Raw genomic sequence first — 21871 nt, 5'->3', positions numbered from 1 at the left:
CAGCTTGTTGCATTGTGTTAATGTGCAGAGTTAGGTGGAAAATTGGCATGGTTTACAGCTCACATGTAGCTTGGGAAACAACTTTATTGAACACCTCCAGTCCATTTGCGAAAAGCAGAATTTTCTGGCGGCCAGCCACTTTAATTCCCATCCCTATTCCCATTTCGACATGGCCTCCTCTTTTGCCATGATGAGGCCACTCTCAGGGTAGAGGAGCAACACATGGTATTCCATTTGGGTAACCTCAAACCCGAAGGCATGAACATCAACTTCTCCTTCTGGTATTTTTCTTCCCTTTTCTCCCCCTCCCCCTTCCCTCTTCTATTTTCCACTCTGGCCTCGTACCTCTTCTCCTCGGCTGCCTATCAGCTCCCGTTGGTGCTCCCCTTCCTTCCGTTTCTCCCATGGTCCACTCTCTTCTCCTCTCAGATTCCTTCCTCTCCAGCCCTTCACTTTCCCCACCCACCTGGCTTCACCTATCAGCTTCTAACTATCGTCCTTCCCTTCCCTTCCCCTCCCCTCCCCAACATCTTCCTGTTCTAGTGTCTTCCCCTTCCTTTCCAGTCCTGATGAAGGGTCTCACCCCAAAGTGTCAACTGTATATTAATTCCCATAGATGCTGCCTGACCTGCTGAGTTCCTGCATCATTTTGTGTGTGTGTTGCTCATTCCAGTGTCTGTAGGACTGTATTTTCCACCACTGTGCTAAATATCGATATGGTGACATATGTGTATTAAATTCCTCTTCTGAAATTCAATACCCTTCATCTCGGTGGTGATAGGAGCCCCAACACTGCTCACCAACAACAGTCTGACCACTGCCCGATAAAGCCTCAGCATTCCATCCTTGCTTTTATATTCTAGTCCACTCGAAATGAATGCTATCATTGCATTTGCCTTCCTCACCAGTGACTCATCCTGCAAGTTAACCTTCAGGGTGTCCTTGTGTTTGTGATTGTGTACACTGCCATGTATGTGAGTGCGTACATCCCCATGCACGCGCGTACCCTTCCACGTATTTGTGAATGCATCAGAATCCCAAACTTAGATGGTTGCATGGCTGACCACATTTTTTTTGGCAGGGTGTTGAGTAAGGACCACAGGTTTCTTGCACCACTCAATTGCTTATCAAAGATAAAAGTTGCCCTTTGAGTTCAAACATTGCAGGACTGCTGATCAAAAAGTAATTTAATTAAGTATTTTAGAGCAGTAGGGATACTCGGCAGGATAGTTGAAGGCTCCTCTTGCAAGATATGGGAAGGCAGGGAGACCTCCAGTGTCCCTGATGACTACAACTGCGAGAAGTACGTCCCACTGCAGCTTCTAACAGACTCTGTTAAGGAGTTGGAGCTGGAACTGGATGAACTCCAGATCATTCGGGAGGCTTAGGGGTTGATAGACAATGCGGCAGAACAGAGGGATCTGGGAATACACGTCCATAATTCCTTGAAAGTGGCATCTCAGATAGGTAGAGTTGTAAAGAAAACTTTTGACACATTGCCCTTCATAAATCAATGTATTGAGTACAGGAGTTGGGATGTTATGTTGATGTTATGTTATTGAGGCCTAATATAGAATATTGTGTGCAGATTTGGTCGCCTATGTACAGGAAAGATGTAAATAAGATTGAAAGAGTGCAGAGAAAATGTACAAGGATATTACTGGGACTTGAGTTCTAAGGAAAGTTTGAATTGGTTTGGACTTTATTCCCAAGAATGTAGAAGATTGAGGGGAGATTTGATAGAGGTATACACAATGATGAATGGTATAGATAGGATAAACGCAAGCAGGCTTTTTAATCATGGGTTAAGGGGAAAACGTGAAATATTAAAGGGGAAGGCTCAGAGGATGGTGAAAATGGAATGAGCTGCTTGTGCAAGTGGTAGATAGAGGTTCGATTTCAGCACTTGAGAGAAATTTCAATAGGTACATGGATGGGAGGGTTATGGAGGGCCGTGGGTCGATGGGACTGGGCAGATTAATGGCCCGGCACTGACTGGATGGGCTGAAGGGCCTGTTTCTGTGCTGTCGTGTTCTACGACTCTAACTCTTGCTGTTCAGGTATCGTTGAGCCCGAGTTCCGTTTTCGTGTCTGAATGGCCGGCAGATGACTAAATCCAGGACATTCATTGGTGCAACATGGTAGCATAGTGGCTAGTGTAACGTTTCACAGTGAGTGAGCTGGGTTCAACTGCCGCTGCTACATTTAAGGAGTCTGTACTTTCTCCCCCTGACCATGTGAGATTCCTGGGGAGGCTCTGGTTTCCTCCCACAGTCCTAAGGTTAGGGTTAATGAGTTGTGGGCATGCTATGTCATTGTCTGAAGCGTGGCGACACCTGCGGGGAAAGGTATGGGTTAGGGTTAATGAGTTGTAGGCATGCTATGTCATTGTCTGAAGCGTGGCGACACCTGCGGGGAAAGGTATGGGTTAGGGTTAATGAGTTGTAGGCACGCTATGTCATTGTCTGAAGCGTGGCGACACCTGCGGGGAAAGGTATGGGTTAGGGTTAATGAGTTGTGGGCACGCTATGTCATTGTTTGAAGCGTGGCGACACCTGCGGGGAAAGGTATGGGTTAGGGTTAATGAGTTGTGGGCACGCTATGTCATTGTCTGAAGCGTGGCGACACCTGCGGGGAAAGGTATGGGTTAGGGTTAATGAGTTGTGGGCACGCTATGTCATTGTCTGAAGCGTGGCGACACCTGCGGGGAAAGGTATGGGTTAGGGTTAATGAGTTGTGGGCACGCTATGTCATTGTCTGAAGCGTGGCGACACCTGCGGGGAAAGGTATGGGTTAGGGTTAATGAGTTGTGGGCACGCTATGTCATTGTCTGAAGCGTGGCGACACCTGCGGGGAAAGGTATGGGTTAGGGTTAATGAGTTGTGGGCACGCTATGTCATTGTCTGAAGCGTGGCGACACCTGCGGGGAAAGGTATGGGTTAGGGTTAATGAGTTGTGGGCACGCTATGTCATTGTCTGAAGCGTGGCGACACCTGCGGGGAAAGGTATGGGTTAGGGTTAATGAGTTGTGGGCACGCTATGTCATTGTCTGAAGCGTGGCGACACCTGCGGGGAAAGGTATGGGTTAGGGTTAATGAGTTGTAGGCACGCTATGTCATTGTCTGAAGCGTGGCGACACCTGCGGGGAAAGGTATGGGTTAGGGTTAATGAGTTGTAGGCACGCTATGTCATTGTCTGAAGCGTGGCGACACCTGCGGGGAAAGGTATGGGTTAGGGTTAATGAGTTGTAGGCACGCTATGTCATTGTCTGAAGCGTGGCGACACCTGCGGGGAAAGGTATGGGTTAGGGTTAATGAGTTGTGGGCACGCTATGTCATTGTTTGAAGCGTGGCGACACCTGCGGGGAAAGGTATGGGTTAGGGTTAATGAGTTGTAGGCACGCTATGTCATTGTCTGAAGCGTGGCGACACCTGCGGGGAAAGGTATGGGTTAGGGTTAATGAGTTGTGGGCACGCTATGTCATTGTCTGAAGCGTGGCGACACCTGCGGGGAAAGGTATGGGTTAGGGTTAATGAGTTGTAGGCACGCTATGTCATTGTCTGAAGCGTGGCGACACCTGCGGGGAAAGGTATGGGTTAGGGTTAATGAGTTGTGGGCACGCTATGTCATTGTCTGAAGCGTGGCGACACCTGCGGGGAAAGGTATGGGTTAGGGTTAATGAGTTGTGGGCACGCTATGTCATTGTCTGAAGCGTGGCGACACCTGCGGGGAAAGGTATGGGTTAGGGTTAATGAGTTGTGGGCACGCTATGTCATTGTCTGAAGCGTGGCGACACCTGCGGGGAAAGGTATGGGTTAGGGTTAATGAGTTGTGGGCACGCTATGTCATTGTCTGAAGCGTGGCGACACCTGCGGGGAAAGGTATGGGTTAGGGTTAATGAGTTGTGGGCACGCTATGTCATTGTCTGAAGCGTGGTGACACCTGCGGGGAAAGGTATGGGTTAGGGTTAATGAGTTGTGGGCACGCTATGTCATTGTCTGAAGCGGGCTGCGCTGAGTACATCTTTGACCTGCATTGGTCATTGACTCGTGAACGGTGAAGCTAATCTTTAATCTTCAAGATTGTTTAATGTCACTTCCAGTACAAGTGTAAAGGAGAATAAAATAATTGTTATTCCGGATCCGATGCACCACAAAAACCCCCCACAAAATATAAAGAACACAATAATGAAAAAAAACACAATAAATATAATTACATAAGGTGGCTTGTATACGTAGATTGATTGTATGTCCACAAAGTGACGCTAGACGCGGGAGTGTTTGTACATAAGGTGACTGACAGGAAATGATAAAGTAGTGGTGGTTGGGGATGTGGAGGGGTGAGTTAATGGGTGGAGGTGTTGATCAGCCTTACTGCTTGGGGAAAGTAATTGTTTTTGAGTCTGGTGATCCTGGCGTGGATGCTATCTACTTTTTTCCCCAATGGGAGTGGGACAAGCAGTCCATGATCGGGGTGGGTGGGATCCTTCCTGAATTTACTGTCCTTTTCTGGCACCTTTCTGTATATATGTCCTTGATGGTGGATGGGCTGGTACAGGTGATGCGTTGGGCAGGTTTGACTACCCGCTACTGTCCGCTGCAGTGCAGTTTCTGTACCATGCAGTGATGCTGTCTACTGTGCATCTGTAGAAAGATGTGCAAAGTCCAGCTCCCTCCAGCTTCGTTGGAACGCAGATCCATCAGTCAGCTTTCCTGATCATCTAAGGTCGCCCACTCCGAGACAAGATCATCAAAAAGATTAAAGATTAGATTGGGGATGGTGAGCTGTGGGCAGGCTACGGTGGCACAGGAAGTGTGACCTCCGTAGGGGGTCTGGGGAAGAGGAACGGCTGGTGAAAGCAGGAGCGTGAGGTTGGGGTGCCATCAGGAAGAAGATACAGGAGTCTAGGCACTCGCACACCATGTTGAGCAATGGTTATTGCCCCTCAACCATCAGGCTAATGAACCAGAGGGGATAACTTCACTCACCTCAAAACTGAACTGATTTCACAGCTCATGGACTTGCTTTCAAAGACCCTTCATGTCATGTCCTCAGTATTTATTGTTTATTTATTATTATTTCTTGTTTTTTCTTGATGTATTTGTTTTTATTGCATGTTGGGTGTAGTCTTTCATTGATTCTCTGTCTGTTTGCTCTATTCTGAATGCCTGCAAGAAAATGAATCTCAGGGTTGAATATGGTGGCATATAGTACTGTGCAAAAGTCTTAGATACATGTAAAAAAAACTGAAGTGAAGATGTTTTGAAAAACAATGAAGTTTCTAAGTATCAAAAAAATTACTATAAAGAGCAGTAAACAGTGAAAACACTAAATCGAATCAATACTTGGTAAGACCACCCTTTATCTTTAAAACTACATCAATTCTCTTAGGTATACTGTGGTATACAAGAAAATTGTAAGAAAATTATAGGAAATTATATTATAAGAAAATTGACTGGTAGATTGTTCCAAGCATCCTGGAGAACTTGCCACAGTTTTTCCTGTAGACTTTGGCTGCCTCGCTTGCTTCTGTCTCTCCACGTAATCCCAGACAGCCTCGATGATGTTGAGATCAGGGCTCTGTAGAAGCCATTTCATCTGAACCAATGTTTTAAAAAAAATTCTAGGGTGCTTAAGACTTTTGCACAGTACTGTGGATGTACTTTGATAATAAATTTACTTTGAATTTTGATTGATAAGCTAAGAAACCTGAGCAACACACATCAAAGTTGACTGGTGAACGCAGCAGGCCAGGCAGCATCTCTAGGAAGAGGTGCAGTCGACGTTTCGGGCCGAGACCCTTCGTCAGGACTAACTGAAGGAAGAGTGAGTAAGGGATTTGAAAGCTGGAGGGGGAGGGGGAGATGCAAAATGATAGGAGAAGACAGGAGGGGGAGGGATGGAGCCAAGAGCTGGACAGGTGATTGGCAAAGGGGATATGAGAGGGTCATGGGACAGGAGGTCTGGAGAGAAAGACAAGGGGGGAGGAACCCAGAGGATGGGCAAGGGGTATAGTTAGAGGGACAGAGGGAGAAAAAGGAGAGAGAAACCTGGATCTCTAACTTCCTCTGCAACTGAATCCTTGACTTCCTAACCAGAAGACCATAACCTGTGTGGATTGGTATTAATATCTCCTCCTCGCTGACAATCAACACTGGTGCACCTCAGGAATGCGTGCTTAGCCCACTGCTCTGCTCTCGCTATACCCAAGACACGGTGGCCAGGCATAGCTTAAATGCTATCTATAAGTTTGCTGATGATACAACCATTGTTGTCAGAATCTCAGGTGGAGATGAGAGGGTGTACAGGAGTGAGATATACCAGCTGGTTGAGTGAATCTCAGATGGAGATGAGAGGGCGTACAGGAGTGAGATATACCAGCTGGCTGAGTGGTGTCACAGTAACAACCTTGCACTCAACATCAATAAGACCTAAAAACTGATTGTGGATGAAAGGGTGGGACGAGGGAACATGAACCAATCCTCGCAAATGATCAAAGTAGAGAGAGTGAGCAGTTTCAAGTTCCTGGGTGTCAAGATCTCTGAGGATCTAACCTGGTCCCAACATATCGACACAGCTATACTTCATTGGGAGTTTGAAGAGATTTGATTTGTTATCTAAGTCGCTTGAAAACTTCACCAGATATACCGTGGAGAGCGTTCTGACAGGCTGCATCACTGTCTGGTATGTTGGGGAGGGGGGTACTATTACACAGGATCGAAAAAAGCTACAGTAAGTTGTAAAATTTGTCATCTCCATCTTGGGTACTAGCTTCCGTAGCATCCAAGACATCTTCAAGGAGCGGTTTCACCACCCAGGACATGCCCTCTTCTCATTGCTACCGTCAGGAAGGAGGTACAGAAGCGTGAAGGGGCACACCCAGTGATTCAGGAACATCTTCATGCCCTCTGCCTTCTGATTCCTAAGTGTACATTGAACCCATGAACAGTACCTCACTTTTATTATTTCTGTTTGTGCACTATTTTTAAGTTAACTATTTAATATGTATATACTTTTACTTTTTTCCCTGTATTATCATCTATTGCATTGTACTGCTACTGCTAAGTTAACAAATTTCACGACTTATGCCGGTGATAATAAACCTGATTCGGATCATTGGTACATTGCTGTGATTTGTAGTGGGACAAGACCACGGCTGTGATCAGGGTTGGAAATGTTGGGATGACACTTTAGTAAAGCAGTTAGTGCAGTCACTTTACAGTTCCAGTGAACATCGACCGGGATTGGATTTCCCACACTGTCTGTAAGGGATTTGTACCTTCTCCCCGTGACCGCACGGGTTTCCTCCAGACGCTCTGCTTCCTCTGACATTCCAAAGATGTACCATTTAGGGTTCTTGAGTTGTGGGCATGCTGTGTGGGTGCCAGAGGCATGTCAACACTTACGGGCACATCCTCGGACTGTATTGGACGTTGACACAAGCAGCACATTTACTGTCATTTTTCTGGTTAGATATGCTGTGTAATCCGGGCAGCTTCCTGGTAAATCTCTGCACCCTCTCTAAAGCTTCCACATCCATGGCAGCGTCATGTTTCTTGGCTCCAACCTATAAAACACTGTTGAGGTATTCGGAGTAGTGTTTGAATTTGCTGCAGATGCCTGCCGAGTAGCTGAGAGTTCAGCCACGCCAATGGCACCTTTGCCACTGCTGTTTGCTTCCAATTATTTGGACACTGGGAGTGTGCTTCTAGATTCAGAAGCTCTTAGATAATGTTACATGCCAGAAGGAGGTATTGTATGCAAAGTAGTTGGAGAGTTACCTGGCAGGTGTTCATTAGAGCAATGATACAAACCAGTGAATTTTCCAGTGGCCAACCATTTTAATTCCTATTCCCATTCCCCATCTGACATGTTGGTCCATGACCTCCTCTTTTGCCACGATGAGGACACTCTCAGGATGGAAGAGCAAAGTCTTGTATTCTACCTAGGTAGCCTCCAACCTGATGGCATGAGCATTTATTTCTCCAACTTCCAGTAATAAGATTTTCCCACCTCCTTCCCTCTTGTATTCTCCACTCTGACCTCTTAATTTTTCTTCTCACCTGCCTATCACCTCCCCCCGGTGCCTTTCTTCATCCCTTTCTCCCACGATCCACTCTCCTCTCTTATCAGATTCCTTCCTCACCAGGCCTTTACCTTTCCCACCCTGCTGGCTTCACCTATCATCTTCTAGCTTGACCTCCTTCCCTCCCCCACCCCACCTTTTTATTCTGGCATCTTCCCTCTTCCTTCCTTTCCAGACCTGAAGAAGGTTCTCAGCCCGAAACATCGACTGTTTACTCTTTTTTTTAACCATAGATGCTGCCTGACCTGCTGAGTTTCTCCAGCATTTTATGTGTGTTGCTCTGGATTTCCAGCATCTGCAGAATCTCCTGTGTTCATAGTGGATCAGCTCACATACCCTATGGGCTTTAGACCAGTGGAGTCCTAATCAGATTTAGATGTATTTATTACCAGATGTACATCGAAATGTCTGGTGAAATGCTTTGTTTGTTTTAACAACCAAGACACCAAGGATGAGCTGGCCGTATATTCAGTTTCAGATTCATATTAATGTATCACATGAACATCGAAACACACAGTGAGATGCGCCGTTTGCATTAACAGCCAACACAACCTAAGGACGTGCTGGGGGCAGCCCGCAAGTGTTGCCACACATTCCGGCACCAACGTTGCGTACCCACGATGCTCGGCAGAACAACACGACAGAACATAGCAAGCAGCAAAACAAACAAGAAAATCTGCAGTTGTTGGAAACCCAAGCAGTGCACATCAAATGCTGGAGGAACTCAGCAGGCCAGGCAGCATCTATGGAAAAGAGTACAGTCAACGTCTCGGGCAGGACACAGCAAAACAAGCCCCATTTCCTTCCTCCCGCCCACCCATGCTCATTCACTCAATCAATCTCCTTTGATACTCTGATCTCCCCAGTGCATGAATAGTCTCCGACTTTGATGCAGGTGGCTTGGCTTGTTGTTCATTGTTTAAATGTTTATAGCTGCTTCTAAGTAATTCTACTGTGGTTTTCTATCAAGCAGTTTGTATTCACTTGTGTCAACCACAATAACGGCACTTGTCTACTTGAAGATATTTTTTAGATACCCTCTGCCATCTGATTTCTGAACAGTCTCTCAACAACCAAATTACTTTGCTCTCTTTTTGCAGAATTTATTTACTTATTTTTTTTATATTTCTTATTGTAATGGTGGAGCTTCCCCCTTCCCCTTCCCTGTTTTTCCATTTCCTCCTCTCACCCCTTCTTTCTCCTCACCTGCCCATCTCCTCCCCCTGAGTCCCCTCCTCTTCCCATTTCTCCCAAGTTTCACTCCCCTCTTCTATCAGATTCCTTCTTCAGCCATCTATCCCTCACAGCTTCTCATCTCACCCCCCCCCTTCACCTGATCTCACCTATCACCTGCCAGCTCGTACTCCTTTCCCTCCCCCTATGTTCTTACTCTGGCTTCTGCCCCCTTCCTTCCCAGTCCTGATGAAGGGTCTCGGCCCAAGACGTTGACATTTTATTCCCCTCCATTGAGGTCTGACCTGATGAGTTCCTCCGGCATTTTGTGTGTGTCGTTCCGTGGCGTTATCACTGAGGTATGTTGTGAAATTTCTTCTTCTGTGCAAGACATAAAGGTTCCAACAGGTTACAAAAATAAATAGTTTATAAGAGGAATACGAGGTAGTGTTCATGGATTCATTGTCCATTCAGAAATCTGATGACAGAGGGGAGGAAGCTGTTCCTGAATCGTTGAGTGTGTGCCTTCAGGCTCCAGTACCCCCTCCCTGGTGGTAGCAATGAGAAGAGGGCATGTGCTGGGTCTTTAATGATAGATACCACTTTTTGAGGCATTGCCTTTTGAAGATGTGCTGGATTCTGGGAGGCTGGTGCCCATGATGGAGCTGGCTGAGTTTTCAATCCTGTACAGCTTTTTCCGATGCTGTGCAGTGGCCCCTCCATGCCAGCAGTGATGAAATCGGATGCTGTCCAGAATTGTTGTCAGAACTGGAAAAATGTAATGACTGTTGGTGTTTATTTGGCAGTGAAGAGGGTGAGGGGGGTCCTGATTGAGGTGTATAAAATTGAAGGATCCAGAGGCGGTAAATAGGAAGGGAATGGTAAGTTCTGGCCTAACTTGCGGAGTTCTTCTGGGCCACTGATCACACTATATCACTTAAGTTTCAGTCACTTGACAGCAAATTTTTTTGGAAGTGTTACTTCCTCAGAAATAGTTTTTGTTGAAGCTGAACACAAATATAATTTCAGAGTTCTTCTATCACATAGGAATTTGGAGAGACAAGAAATTAACTTCTATTGAATATAATGCATTTAATTGCATAACGATGTTGACGCTTTGCAATAGTTTAACTAAGCTATAAATGTTCTGTTGATTTTTCATTTGCTGTCAGTGCCCGAGGCTTCTCGTTTAAGTGTCCAACAATAATCAGCCAGCATTGATGAATTCCAGTTGCCCTCGATATTGTTTCTCCATGACTGCAATGTCCTGGTAAAATTTTTCACCGTGCTCGTCACTGACAGCGCCAAGATTTGTAGGGAAGAAGTCTAAATGGGAATGTAGAAAATGAATCTTTAGTGACATGTTGCACTTCATGGATTTGTATGCTTGAAGCATGTTTTCAACCAGCTGCACATAGTTTAGTGATCTGTAGTTGCCAAGAAAGTTTTCGACAACATCCTTGAGTGCCTTCCATGCGATTTTCTACATTCCCACTAGAAGTTCTTTGAATTGCCTGTTGTTGATGACCTGTTTGATTTCTGGACCAACAAAAATTCACTCCTTAATCTTGGCATCAGCTATTCTGGGAAACATCTGTCTCAAATATCAAAATCCTTCATGGAAACTTATAGTTTTTCTAAAACCTGTCTTGCCAAGCAACTTCCGCTTTGCCTAAGCATGCCCAGGCACGCCAGGACAAGATGGAAAACTTTTCAGTTTACATTGTGGGCACCAATTTAATTGATTTGAATTATGAATTGAAATAACAAATATAGACATCAAAAAAATGTTGGTGATGGGGGAAATTTCATGGTGATTTTCACGATCAGCAGCCCAAAATCTACAAGATACACTCAGAAGTGTTTGGGAAACAAAATCGTTGTTGTCCAGTGTAATTAAACAGTACAGATAACCATGAAACTACTGGATCACAAAATATCCGTCGAGTTCACTAATGCCTTCAGGGAGGAAATGGGTCACTCGTACCTGGTCTAGTCTGTGTGTGTATGATGGCAAACCTGTCACCCCCACTGGGGCATAGACTGTCGACAGCAGCTCGCCAGAGCCCTTAGTCCTGGACCAGTCTTTCACCTTCTCAGGTGTAGCCCATCTCCTTGGTGCATTCCTCCTCTCCCAGGGTGAGATCTTTGGAGCTTGTGTTGGCGTTACTGTAGCACTGGGTATTCTCGGGATATGGGTTGTTCGCCCCATGTCCATCTTGCCACCTTTCACAGCCGGGCTTGGGACCATCCGTGGTGGAGTTTCAAAGGTGATGGGGGGTAGTGTTTATTAGGGAATGGGTGGGGGGGGGGTACAAATGTGTGATAAATCCATAATGACCTGCCTGAACTGATGATGGCGACAGGGAAGAGTCAACAGCTATTGAAAACAGAGTTTTTTGTTTATAACGGGTCAAAGGGATTGTGGGGAGAGACTGTAGGTTATTTTTATTTTATAGAGACACAGCATGGAACAGGCTCTTCGATCCACGGCAGAGCTGAGGACCACAGTGGCAGTTTAGACATATGAGCAGAATTATGCTATTGGAGTCCACTCTGCTATTCAATTTGATGCATTTTATTTAGAGATATAGCACGATAACTGGCCAGTAGCCCGCACCGCCCTATTACACCCATGTGGCCAATTAACTTACTAACCCGCACGTCTTTGGAACGTAGAAGGAAACCAGTACACCCAGTCAGGGGGAGAACGTACAAACTCACAGATGGCAGCGGGAATTGAACCTAGGCCATTGGCATTGTGATAGCGTTACGCTAACTGCTGCATCAGCGTGCCGTCCCAAACAATCTTCCCTGTGCGGGAATTGAACCCAGCCTGCGGGAGTGAAAACACTGAATCCAAACCAGCAGACCATCAGTGAGTGCTTGCATCCTCAACTCGGGGCAACTGGGCACCACAGTGGTTAGCACGACACGATTACAGCTCGGGGTGTTGGAGTTCAAATTCCAGCGTCCTCTGTGAGAAGTCTCTACATCCTCCCCATTGAATACATGAGTTTCCTCCGGGTGCTCTGGTTTCCTCCCACAGTCCAAAGACAGGCCGGTTAGTAAATTGACCTGAGATTAGGTCAGGGTTAAATCGGGGTTGTCAGGTTGCTGGACGGTGTGGCTCGAAGGGCCAGAAGGCCCTACTCCGCAGTCTATCCCTAAATAAATAAATAGGTGAGGGTGGGGGTCGATCAAAGCCCATCGAAGTTGGTGTCCCATCCAGGTACCCTGACGATCTGGTGCAGTGCGGGAGTGGGGCAGAACCTCGCTCTACCTTGCAAGTAATTCACTACATCAAGCATCGAGATACCATGTGGGAGTGGGTTTCTCCCACCTCTGAGGCACACGGCAGCTTCAGTGAAGGGTTGCGACGAAGTTCAAGTTGAAATTTATTGTCATTCAGCCATACCCACATACACCGCCAGAGAAGACCTTCCTCCCGACCAAGGTGCATAACACAGTACAAGTAATTCACCCATGACACAAAGTAATATTACCACAAATAAATTAACATATAGTAAGGTGCACTTGCAATACAACTTTAAAAAGTAGACGGTATAACACAATTGGTGCTTCTTACATGATGAGACCTGGGTGGTGCAGGGAGTTCAGTACCCTCATGGCCTGGGGGAAGAAGCTGTTTCCCATCCTAACAATTCTTGTCCTAATGCTACGGTACCTCCTGCCTGATGGTAGGGGGTCAAAGCGATCGTTGGATGGATGGGAGGGATCATTGATGATGCTAAGGGCCCTACGTACTCAGCACTCCTGATAAATATCTCAAGACGGGTGGACGCGAGACCCCGACGATCCTCTCAGCAATCCCTTGTATGGTCTTGCGGTCAGATGCCTTGTAATTCCCATACCAGACAGTGATGCAGCTGGTCAGGCCACTCTCGAAGGCACTCCTGTAAAAACTCGTTAGAATGGGGATGGTGAACGTCATTCGCCTGAATCTCCTCAGGAAGTGGAGATGCTGCTGTGCTTTCTTGACTGAAGAGGTGGCGTTGAAGCACCAGATGAGATTGTCTGTGATGTGCAACCCCAGAAACTTGGAGCTCCTAACTCTTTCCACAGAGGAGCCATATATGTGTGCACTTGTTGTATATGTGTGCCTGCTTGGCCCAGTGTAAGTGGATGTATCGTCACCTGCCGTGTAAAATCCCATCCTCTGTGATTCAGGCTATGGTGACTTATCCAGTTGACCTAATAGTGTGTGGATTCGTCAGAATTGGATTTATTATCATATATTGTGAAATCTGGTGTATTGAGCAGTCCATAAAATATACCAAAAATTACAATAAAAAAAAACTCCCCCTCCCCCCATTCGGTACACCTGCACAACTGCTCGCTAATGCCAGTATCTAATCAGCCAATCACGTGGCCGCAACTCAATGCTTAAAAGCATGCAGACATGGTCAAGAGGTTCAGTTGTTGTTCAGACCAAACATGAGAACGGAGGAGAAATGTGATCCGTGGGATGTTTCGTGGTAAACATGCGTATCTGAGAACCTGCTGATCTCTATAAGACATAGCAGCAGAATTAGGCCCTTCAGCCCATCGAGTCTGCTCCATCATTTCATCATGGCTGATTTATACCCTAGAGTTTTCACACCCAACAATGGTGCAAGAAACAAAGGAAACATCCTCTAGACAAAAGCGCCTTGTTACTGAGAGAGGTCAGATGAGAATTGCCAGTCTGGTTCAACTAACAGTACCTTAAATAACTGCACTTTACAACAGTAGTTGGCAGAAGGGAATCTGTGTATACACAGATGCCCTTCTGATTGAGATATATAATCTTATTTTAAAAAAGAGAGAGAGTAGAGCGATTACGGTGTTCATGGCTTCATTGTCCATTCTGATGGGGAGCTGTTGCTGAAACGTTGAGTGTGTGTCCTCAGGCTCCTTCATGATGGTAGCAATGAGAAGAGGGCACTGGGTGATGGGTCTTTCATGATGGGTGCCACCTTTTTGAGGCATGGCCTTTTGAACAAGTCCTCGATCCTGGGGAGGCCAGTGCCCATGATGGAGCTGGCTGAGTTTACAACTTTTTTCCGCTTTTTCCGATCCTGTGCAGCGGCCTCTCCATATCAGATGGTGTTGCAACCAGTTAGAATGCTCTCCATGGTACATCGGGAGAAACTTGCAAGTGTCTTTGGTGCCATGCCAATTCTCGAACTCCTGCAGCTAGCGGCATGCCTTCCTTTCTCCGATGGATTGTTCATGCCCGTTATTGTTCGCGAAATGTAATAGGGAGGCTGGTGGTTCGACCTCCGATTTTAATTTAAGATGTAGCAGGTGTTTAGTGTGAAAAGTGAGAGGAATTGTGAATAATGTGGGATGACTGTGAGGTTGCTCGGGGCACAGCTGTAACAATGACATTAGGCACAAGAGTGTTCCCCACACCCCACCAAGGGACCTGGTCTCACCCAGAGCTGGGCAGCGTTCTGCACGTTCTCAAGTGTTGGCACGTAATGGGGATATTCAGTGCAGTTCCAGCAGTATATTTCCCCTCTTGGGCCTTTTTTCCTCTGGTGTGTGACTCTCCTAAATGTGCAACATGCAAGATTCATCCACGGTGGGATTTTACACCTCACTGCAGTTCTAATTACTCACAGGGGAGAAAAAGAACAGGCTTTGCTAATTCTGTTTCCCCCCTGACACCAGGCTGATTGAAGGACCAACATTCAAACTGTGTCCTTTGTCCATGCTGCAGTTGCTCATCTCATGTGACCCTAATCACTTGTCTCTGTAAGGCTGAGACACTGGTCAGGCCGCCATCACCCCCAACACCCACCTGTTTTTTCTGGCCCCTTATCCTAAGAAAAGGTGTGTTGGCGTTGGAGGGGGGTCCAGAGGAGGTTCACAGAATTATCCTGGGAGTGAAAGGGTTAATGTGTTAGGAGCGTTTGATGACTCTGGGCCTGCACTCAGAATTTAGAAGGATGAGAAGGGACCTTATAGAAACCTGTGAAATGTTGAAGGTCCTTGAAAGAGTGGATGTGGAGAGTATGTTTCCTGTAGTGGGCGAATCCAGGGCCAGAGGGCACAGCCAGTGGAGGTGGACCCATTTAGGGTGATGGGCGAATGAAGTGGCCGGAGGAGAGGGAAAAAACAGGGTGGCAGTGGACTGGGGTAGTGAGGGGCGTACTTTACCCGAAAACGCTACTGTAAGAAAGCTACACCCATCACCAAGGACTCCCACCACCCGAGCCATGCTCTCTTCTTGCTGCTGCCATCAGGAGGAAGGTACCAGAGCCTCAGGACCCACACCACCGGGTTCAGGAACAGTTATTCCCCATCGGTATTCCGAAGCGGCGTGGATAACGTCACTCACCTCAACACCGAACAGGTTCCATGACCCACAGACTCACTTTCAAGGACTCCACAACTCCTGTTCTTAGTATTCTTTATTTACTTGTCTAGTTATTTCTTGTATTTTCAGTTTGTTGTTTTTTTGCACATTGGTTGTTGGTCAGTCTGTTTTTTGTCTGGCTTTTCATCAATTCTATTGTATTTCTTTGTTCTACTGTGAATGCCTGCAAGAAAATGAATCCCAGGGTTGCATATGGTGACGTATACAAACTTTGAAACTAGGTTTGCTTTGAACTTTGAAACTGGAGAATTAAGTGTAGGGTTGTAGATGTAGGTGTTGTTTGTCTAGTTTTTGTTAAACTCCTGGCAGTGCTGGAGATGGAGAGTGGATACACGTGGGAAAGGGGAGGGGAATGACAGTGACTGGCAACTGGAGCCCCAGAAGGTCATGGTGGACAGGGTGCAGGTACTGGATGCATGCAGTCCCATTATGATCCAGAGCAGTGGAAGAGGTAGCTAAGTCCCCATGAGATGCTGTAAGCTTGCAGTAAGCTGAAGGAGCAGGGGATGTTTGGAGTTAGACCAGAATGCAAAGGAACACTTGAACATTTTCCCTGCACAGCTGTCTAGCAATGAATTCCACACACTCACCACCCCCTGACTAAATAAATTCCTCCTTGTTTCTTTGAACTCCAGCGAATACAGTACCGAGACATCGAACGCTCTTCATACGTGAACCCTTTCATTTCCGGGATCATTCTTGTGAATGGAACCTCTCCAGTGCTAGCACATCCCATAAAACCACAAGACATAGGAGCAAAATTAGGCCATTCAGCCCTTCGAGTACACCTATCTTTGTATCATCTGCAAACTTGTCAGTTCCGATATCCAGATCATTGATGTGTGACACTCCCTTTTTGCCTTGGTCCACTCTCCTCTCCTATCAGATTCTTTCTTCTTCTTTTGTCCTTTACCTCTTCCACCAATCACCTCCCAGTTTCTCACTTCATCCCCCCCCTTCACACACTCATCTTCTCCCTCACCTGATCTCACCTGCCAGCTTGTTCTGCTCCCCGCCCCCCGCCGTCACCTTCTTCTGCCCTCTACCTCTTCTGTCCAGTTCTGCTGAATTTCTCTGACCGAAATGTCAACTGTTGATTTCCCCTCCACAGATGCTGCCTGACCTGCTGAGTTCTTCCAGCATTTTGTGTGTGTTGCTCTGGATTTCCAACATCTGCAGAATCCATTGTGTCTATTCTTGGTTGTTGATATTTTTTTGTTAGGTTTAAATGTTCCCAGCCCAGGGCTCAGACATGTGATAAACTGTTATTGACAAACAATGCTTCACATACACCTGCAGAGTATGTGTTGGACTGAACACTCCATACTAAAGTAATCCAGGTGTAACCCACACCGTCCCCGTCTACAATGGAGACGGCAGTGAGGACTCTGTCCCCAAGTGCCCACTAATTATATTCATTCCCCACCACTCTGAAATGATTCAAAAATCTACAGACTCACTTTCAAGGTCTCTTCAACTTGTGTTCTCAGTATTGTTAATTTTTATATGCACAGTTTGTCGTCTTTTGCACATTGGTTGTTTGTCAGTCCTTATGTGCAGTTTTCATAAATTCTATTGCGTTTCTTCATTTTCCTGTGAATGCCTGCAAGAAAATGAATTTCAAGGTTGTATGTGATATATACGTAGTTCAATAATTAATTTTACTGTAAGGGAGGGAGAGAACAAAGAATGAATAGAAAAAGGCAAAGAAGTTATGGTTGTCTTCTACAAAAAGCCAGCTCAGACTAGACATTCTAGTGATGAGGATCAGCCTATGAAATGTCAGGTTCTGTGGTGAGATGCCTACTGCAGAGAACCCTCTACAAAAATATAGAATCTGCACGGGATCGAGGAAAAAGCTGCAGAAAGTTGTAAACTCAGCCAATTCTGTCATGGGCACCAGCTTCCCCAGCATTGAGAACATCTTCAAAATGTGCTGCTTGATCATTAAAGACCTCCATCACCCAGGACATGCTCACTTCTCAATGCTACCATCAAGGAGGAGGGACAGGAATCCAAAGACAGACACTCAATGATTCAGGAAAAGCTTCTATCCCCTCCACCATCAAATTTCTGAATAGACAATGAACCCATGAGTACCACCTCACTATTTCTGAGGTAGAAATAAGCGCTGCTTATTTAATTTAACTTTCCTTTTTATATGGACTTATTGTAATTTAAGTTTTTATTATGCATTCCAATGCATTGTTGCTGCAAAGGCATCAAATTTCACAACACATTAAACCTGATTCTGATGCCATATTCACTGAAAACTTCCTGAACAATACACCTGATTATGAGCAAGCACAGGCAAGTTAAATGAGAAGAAAAATAACAACTTTACACTCTAATCCAACATAAGATGTCATCATGTAGGACATTGGGGAGAGTCGAGTCACCTTCCTGATTGGCAGAATCATAAGAACATAAGAAATAGGAGCAGGAGTAGGCTATCTGGCCTGTCAAGCCTGCTCCACCATTCAATAAGATCATGGCTGATCTGACCATGGACTCATCTCCACCTACCTGCCTTTTCCCCATAACCTTAATTCCCCGACTATGCAAAAATCTATCCAACCTTGTATTAAATATATTCACTGAGGTAGCTTGCACTGTTTAATTGGGCAGGGAATTCCACAGATTCACCACTCTGGGAAAAGCAGTTTCTCCTCATCTCTGTCCTAAATCTACCCTCCAAATCTTAAGGCTATGTCCTCTAGTTCTCGTCGCACCTACCAATGAAAACAATTTTCCTGCTTCTATCTTATGTATCCCTTTCATAATTTTATGTTCTTGTAAGATCTGTTCTCATTCTTCTGATGTGAACACTGCAGGTCAAACCCAAAATCACCTATTAAATGCTATTTACACCCAACAGTTGGGCACAAACTTGTTTTCTTTGATATAATTTCAAATCCATAGAGTTTGGGGGGTTGTAGCAATAGGAAGAGAAGAAAGGTCAAGAACACAGAAGGTGCAAAGGTTTCATTTCATTTGCTTTATTTGTCACATGTACATCTTAACGTATCATAAAATGCATCAGAGATGTTTGGATGCAGCACACAAGTGTTTCTACAATTCCAGCACCAACACAACATGCCTAGGCCTCACTAACATTAACCCAAACGTCTTTGGAATGCATGAGGAGGCCAGGGAACCTGCTGGAAACCTGTGTGGTCACAAGGAGAATGTGCAGCTGCTTTACAGACAGCAGTGGGAATGGAACCCTAATCTTACAGCTGGCATGCTATAAAGCATTGTGCTAACCACTACGTTGTCATACTGTGGCTGAGCAGCTGGTGTACCCTTGTTTTGAAGAGAAATACTATTAAATACAGTGGAAGATTGGATACATAGAAACATAGAAAATAGGTGCAGGAGTAGCCCATTCGGCCCTTCGAGCCTGCACCGCCATTTATTATGATCATGGCTGATCATCCAACTCAGAACCCCGCTCCAGCCTTCTCTCCATACCCCCTGATCCCTGTAGCCACAAGGGCCATATCTAACTCCCTCTTAAATATAGCCAATGAACTGGCCTCAACTGTTCCCTGTGGCAGAGAATTCCACAGATTCACCACTCTGTGTGAAGAAGTTTTTCCTAATCTCGGTCCTAAAAGGCTTCCCCTTTATCCTCAAACTGTGACCCCTCGTTCTGGACTTCCCCAACATCGGGAACAATCTTCCTGCATCTAGCCTGTCCAATCCCTTTAGGATTTTATACGTTTCAATCAGATCCCCCCTCAATCTTCTAAATTCCAATGAGTACAAGCCCAGTTCATCCAGTCTTTCTTCATATGAAAATCCTGCCATCCCAGGAATCAATCTGGTGAACCTTCTTTGTACTCCCTCTATGGCAGGGATGTCTTTCCTCAGATTAGGGGTCCAAAACTGCACACAATACTCCAGGTGTGGTCTCACCAAGGCCTTGTACAACTGCAGTAGTACCTCCCTGCTCCTGTACTCGAATCCTCTCGCTATAAATGCCAGCATACCGTTCACCTTTTTCACCGCCTGCTGTACCTGCATGCCCACTTTCAATGACTGGTGTATAATGACACCCAGGTCTCGTTGCACCTTCCGTTTTCCTAATCGGCCACCATTCAGATAATAATCTGTTTTCCTATTTTTGCCACCAAAGTGGATAACTTCACATTTATCCACATTAAATTGCATCTGCCATGAATTTGCCCACTCACCCAACCTATCCAAGTCACTCTGCATCCTCTTAGCATCCTCCTCACAGCTAACACTGCCACCCAGCTTCGTGTCATCCGCAATCTTGGAGATGCTGCATTTAATTCCCTCATCCAAGTCATTAACATATATTGTAAACAACTGGGGTCCCAGCACTGAGCCTTGCGGTACCCCACTAGTCACTGCCTGCTATTCTGAAAAGGTCCCGTTTATTCCCACTCTTTGCTTCCTGTCTGCTAACCAATTCTCCATCCACATCAATATCTTACCCCCAATACCGTGTGCTTTAAGTTTGCACACTAATCTCCTGTGTGGGACCTTGTCAAAAGCCTTTTGAAAATCCAAATATACCACATCCACTGGTTCTCCCCTATCCACTCTACTAGTTACATCCTCAAAAAATTCTATGAGATTCGTCAGACATGATTTTCCTTTCACAAATCCATGCTGACTTTATCCGATGATTTCACCGCTTTCCAACTGTGCTGTTATCACATCTTTGATAACTGACTCCAGCAGTTTCCCCACCACCGATGTTAGGCTAACTGGTCTATAATTCCCCGGTTTCTCTCTCCCTCCTTTTTTTAAAAAGTGGGGTTTCAATGACTGTGCGTATGACAGTTTATACGTTTCAATGACAGCCCAAATGTAGCATCTCCACCTGAAATATCGACAATTTCTTTGTCCGCACCCCCTCCCCTCCTCCCCTCTCCTCTTGTGCTGGAGTCATTGCTGAATAGGTTACATGCCTCCTGGTTCCGCGCGCTCTGATTCATGGTGCTGAATCGTTTGGTAACGTTTATTTGTTTGTTCAACTTATGGCTGAGAGCTCTGGTCTCAGGCCTATGGTTTCACGGAGACATTTCCTTGTCGTTACAGGTTGTGAACGGTGCAGAGATGAACCGATCACCATCGCAAAGCACTAAGGAGGAAAGCGTTCTGGAGCACGAACCAGAAGGTAAGAAAGTCTGCCTGACTGGAAACAAGTGAAATGAGAGGCCAAGGAGGTACAGGTTAGTAGGTTAATTGGTCAGTGTAATTGGATGGTGAGGGTTTGTGTGGCTGGTAGGTCCTGTTACAGTGCTCTATCTCTAAATAAGCCATTGATCTTCGGTTTGTGCAAAGTCAGTGTCAAGTTTATTGATAATGCACGAGTCTATGTTTGCACAGGTGCAATGAAGAACTTACTTGCAGCAGCAAGCAAGAAAATAAGAAGTAGAATGAAAAGAAAACAGTCCATTTTAACTCAGAATGGTCATAGTGCTACTAAACTCTTTAGTTGGGAGTTGACTGATGTGCATCGTAACTCTGTCTGCTACAGATCCCTAAATTTTTGCATAACCCTTTCCATCTCATATATTTGTTTATGCATTGATTGGGATACAGCACAGAATAGGCCCAACGACCCCCAATTGCACCCTAACCTAATCACGGGACAATTTACAATGTCCAGCTAACCTACTAACTGATATGCCTTTGGGCTGCGGGCGAAAACTCACTCTTTCCATGAGGAGGACATACAGACTCCCCACAGAGGACACTGGAATTGAACTCTGAACTCTGAACTCCAGTGCACTGAGCTGTAATAGCTTCGAGATGGCTGCTACGCTACCATGGCGCCCTAAATTAATTTGGAGTTACAGCGTGGTAAGTCCCCCCTCCTGGCCCAACGAGCTTGTGCCATCCATGTGCCCAGTCTGTACATGGAATGTGGGAGAGAAACAACACCTGGAGGAAGCCCACATGGTCATGGGGAGAACATAGAAACTCCTTTACAGTCAGTGGCGGGAATTGAACCCAGTTCCGTGGTGCCAGAGAGCTTTGTGCGAACCGTTATGCTACCGTGCTGTCTATTTACTGCATCTCATTTGACCGAGTCCGAGCCGCCCTTCTGTCTTTCATCATCCGCTCGCCTCTCTTCCAGCCCTCCGGGCCCTTGGCGTCATCACCCTCCTGTGTCCGCCCTTCAAGCCAGTGGCTGGATTCAGGCCTGGTAGGACTGGAGGTGCGGTGGGGGCAGCTGGCCT

At 45.9% G+C, this 21871-nt stretch overlaps 1 protein-coding gene across 3 annotated transcripts in view; it reads left to right on the top strand.

The window, feature by feature from the left end:
• Positions 1-21871, top strand: part of zgc:153675 (uncharacterized protein LOC768179 homolog) — a 43085-nt gene that overhangs the window by 14548 nt on the left and 6666 nt on the right. For 2 of the 3 annotated variants that reach the window (XM_063043699.1, XM_063043700.1), the window contains exon 2: positions 20724-20802. In XM_063043699.1, coding sequence (XP_062899769.1) covers positions 20724-20802 — 79 coding nt within the window. The remainder of the gene's footprint in view (positions 1-20723; positions 20803-21871) is intronic. The other variant, XM_063043701.1, reaches the window with a different exon arrangement.

The sequence above is a fragment of the Mobula hypostoma genome, chromosome 3 (genome assembly GCF_963921235.1).
Source record: "Mobula hypostoma chromosome 3, sMobHyp1.1, whole genome shotgun sequence".
NCBI lineage: Eukaryota > Metazoa > Chordata > Chondrichthyes > Myliobatiformes > Myliobatidae > Mobula > Mobula hypostoma.
Note: the sequence above shows the minus strand (reverse complement) of the source record. Positions and strands in the feature narration are given on the sequence as shown.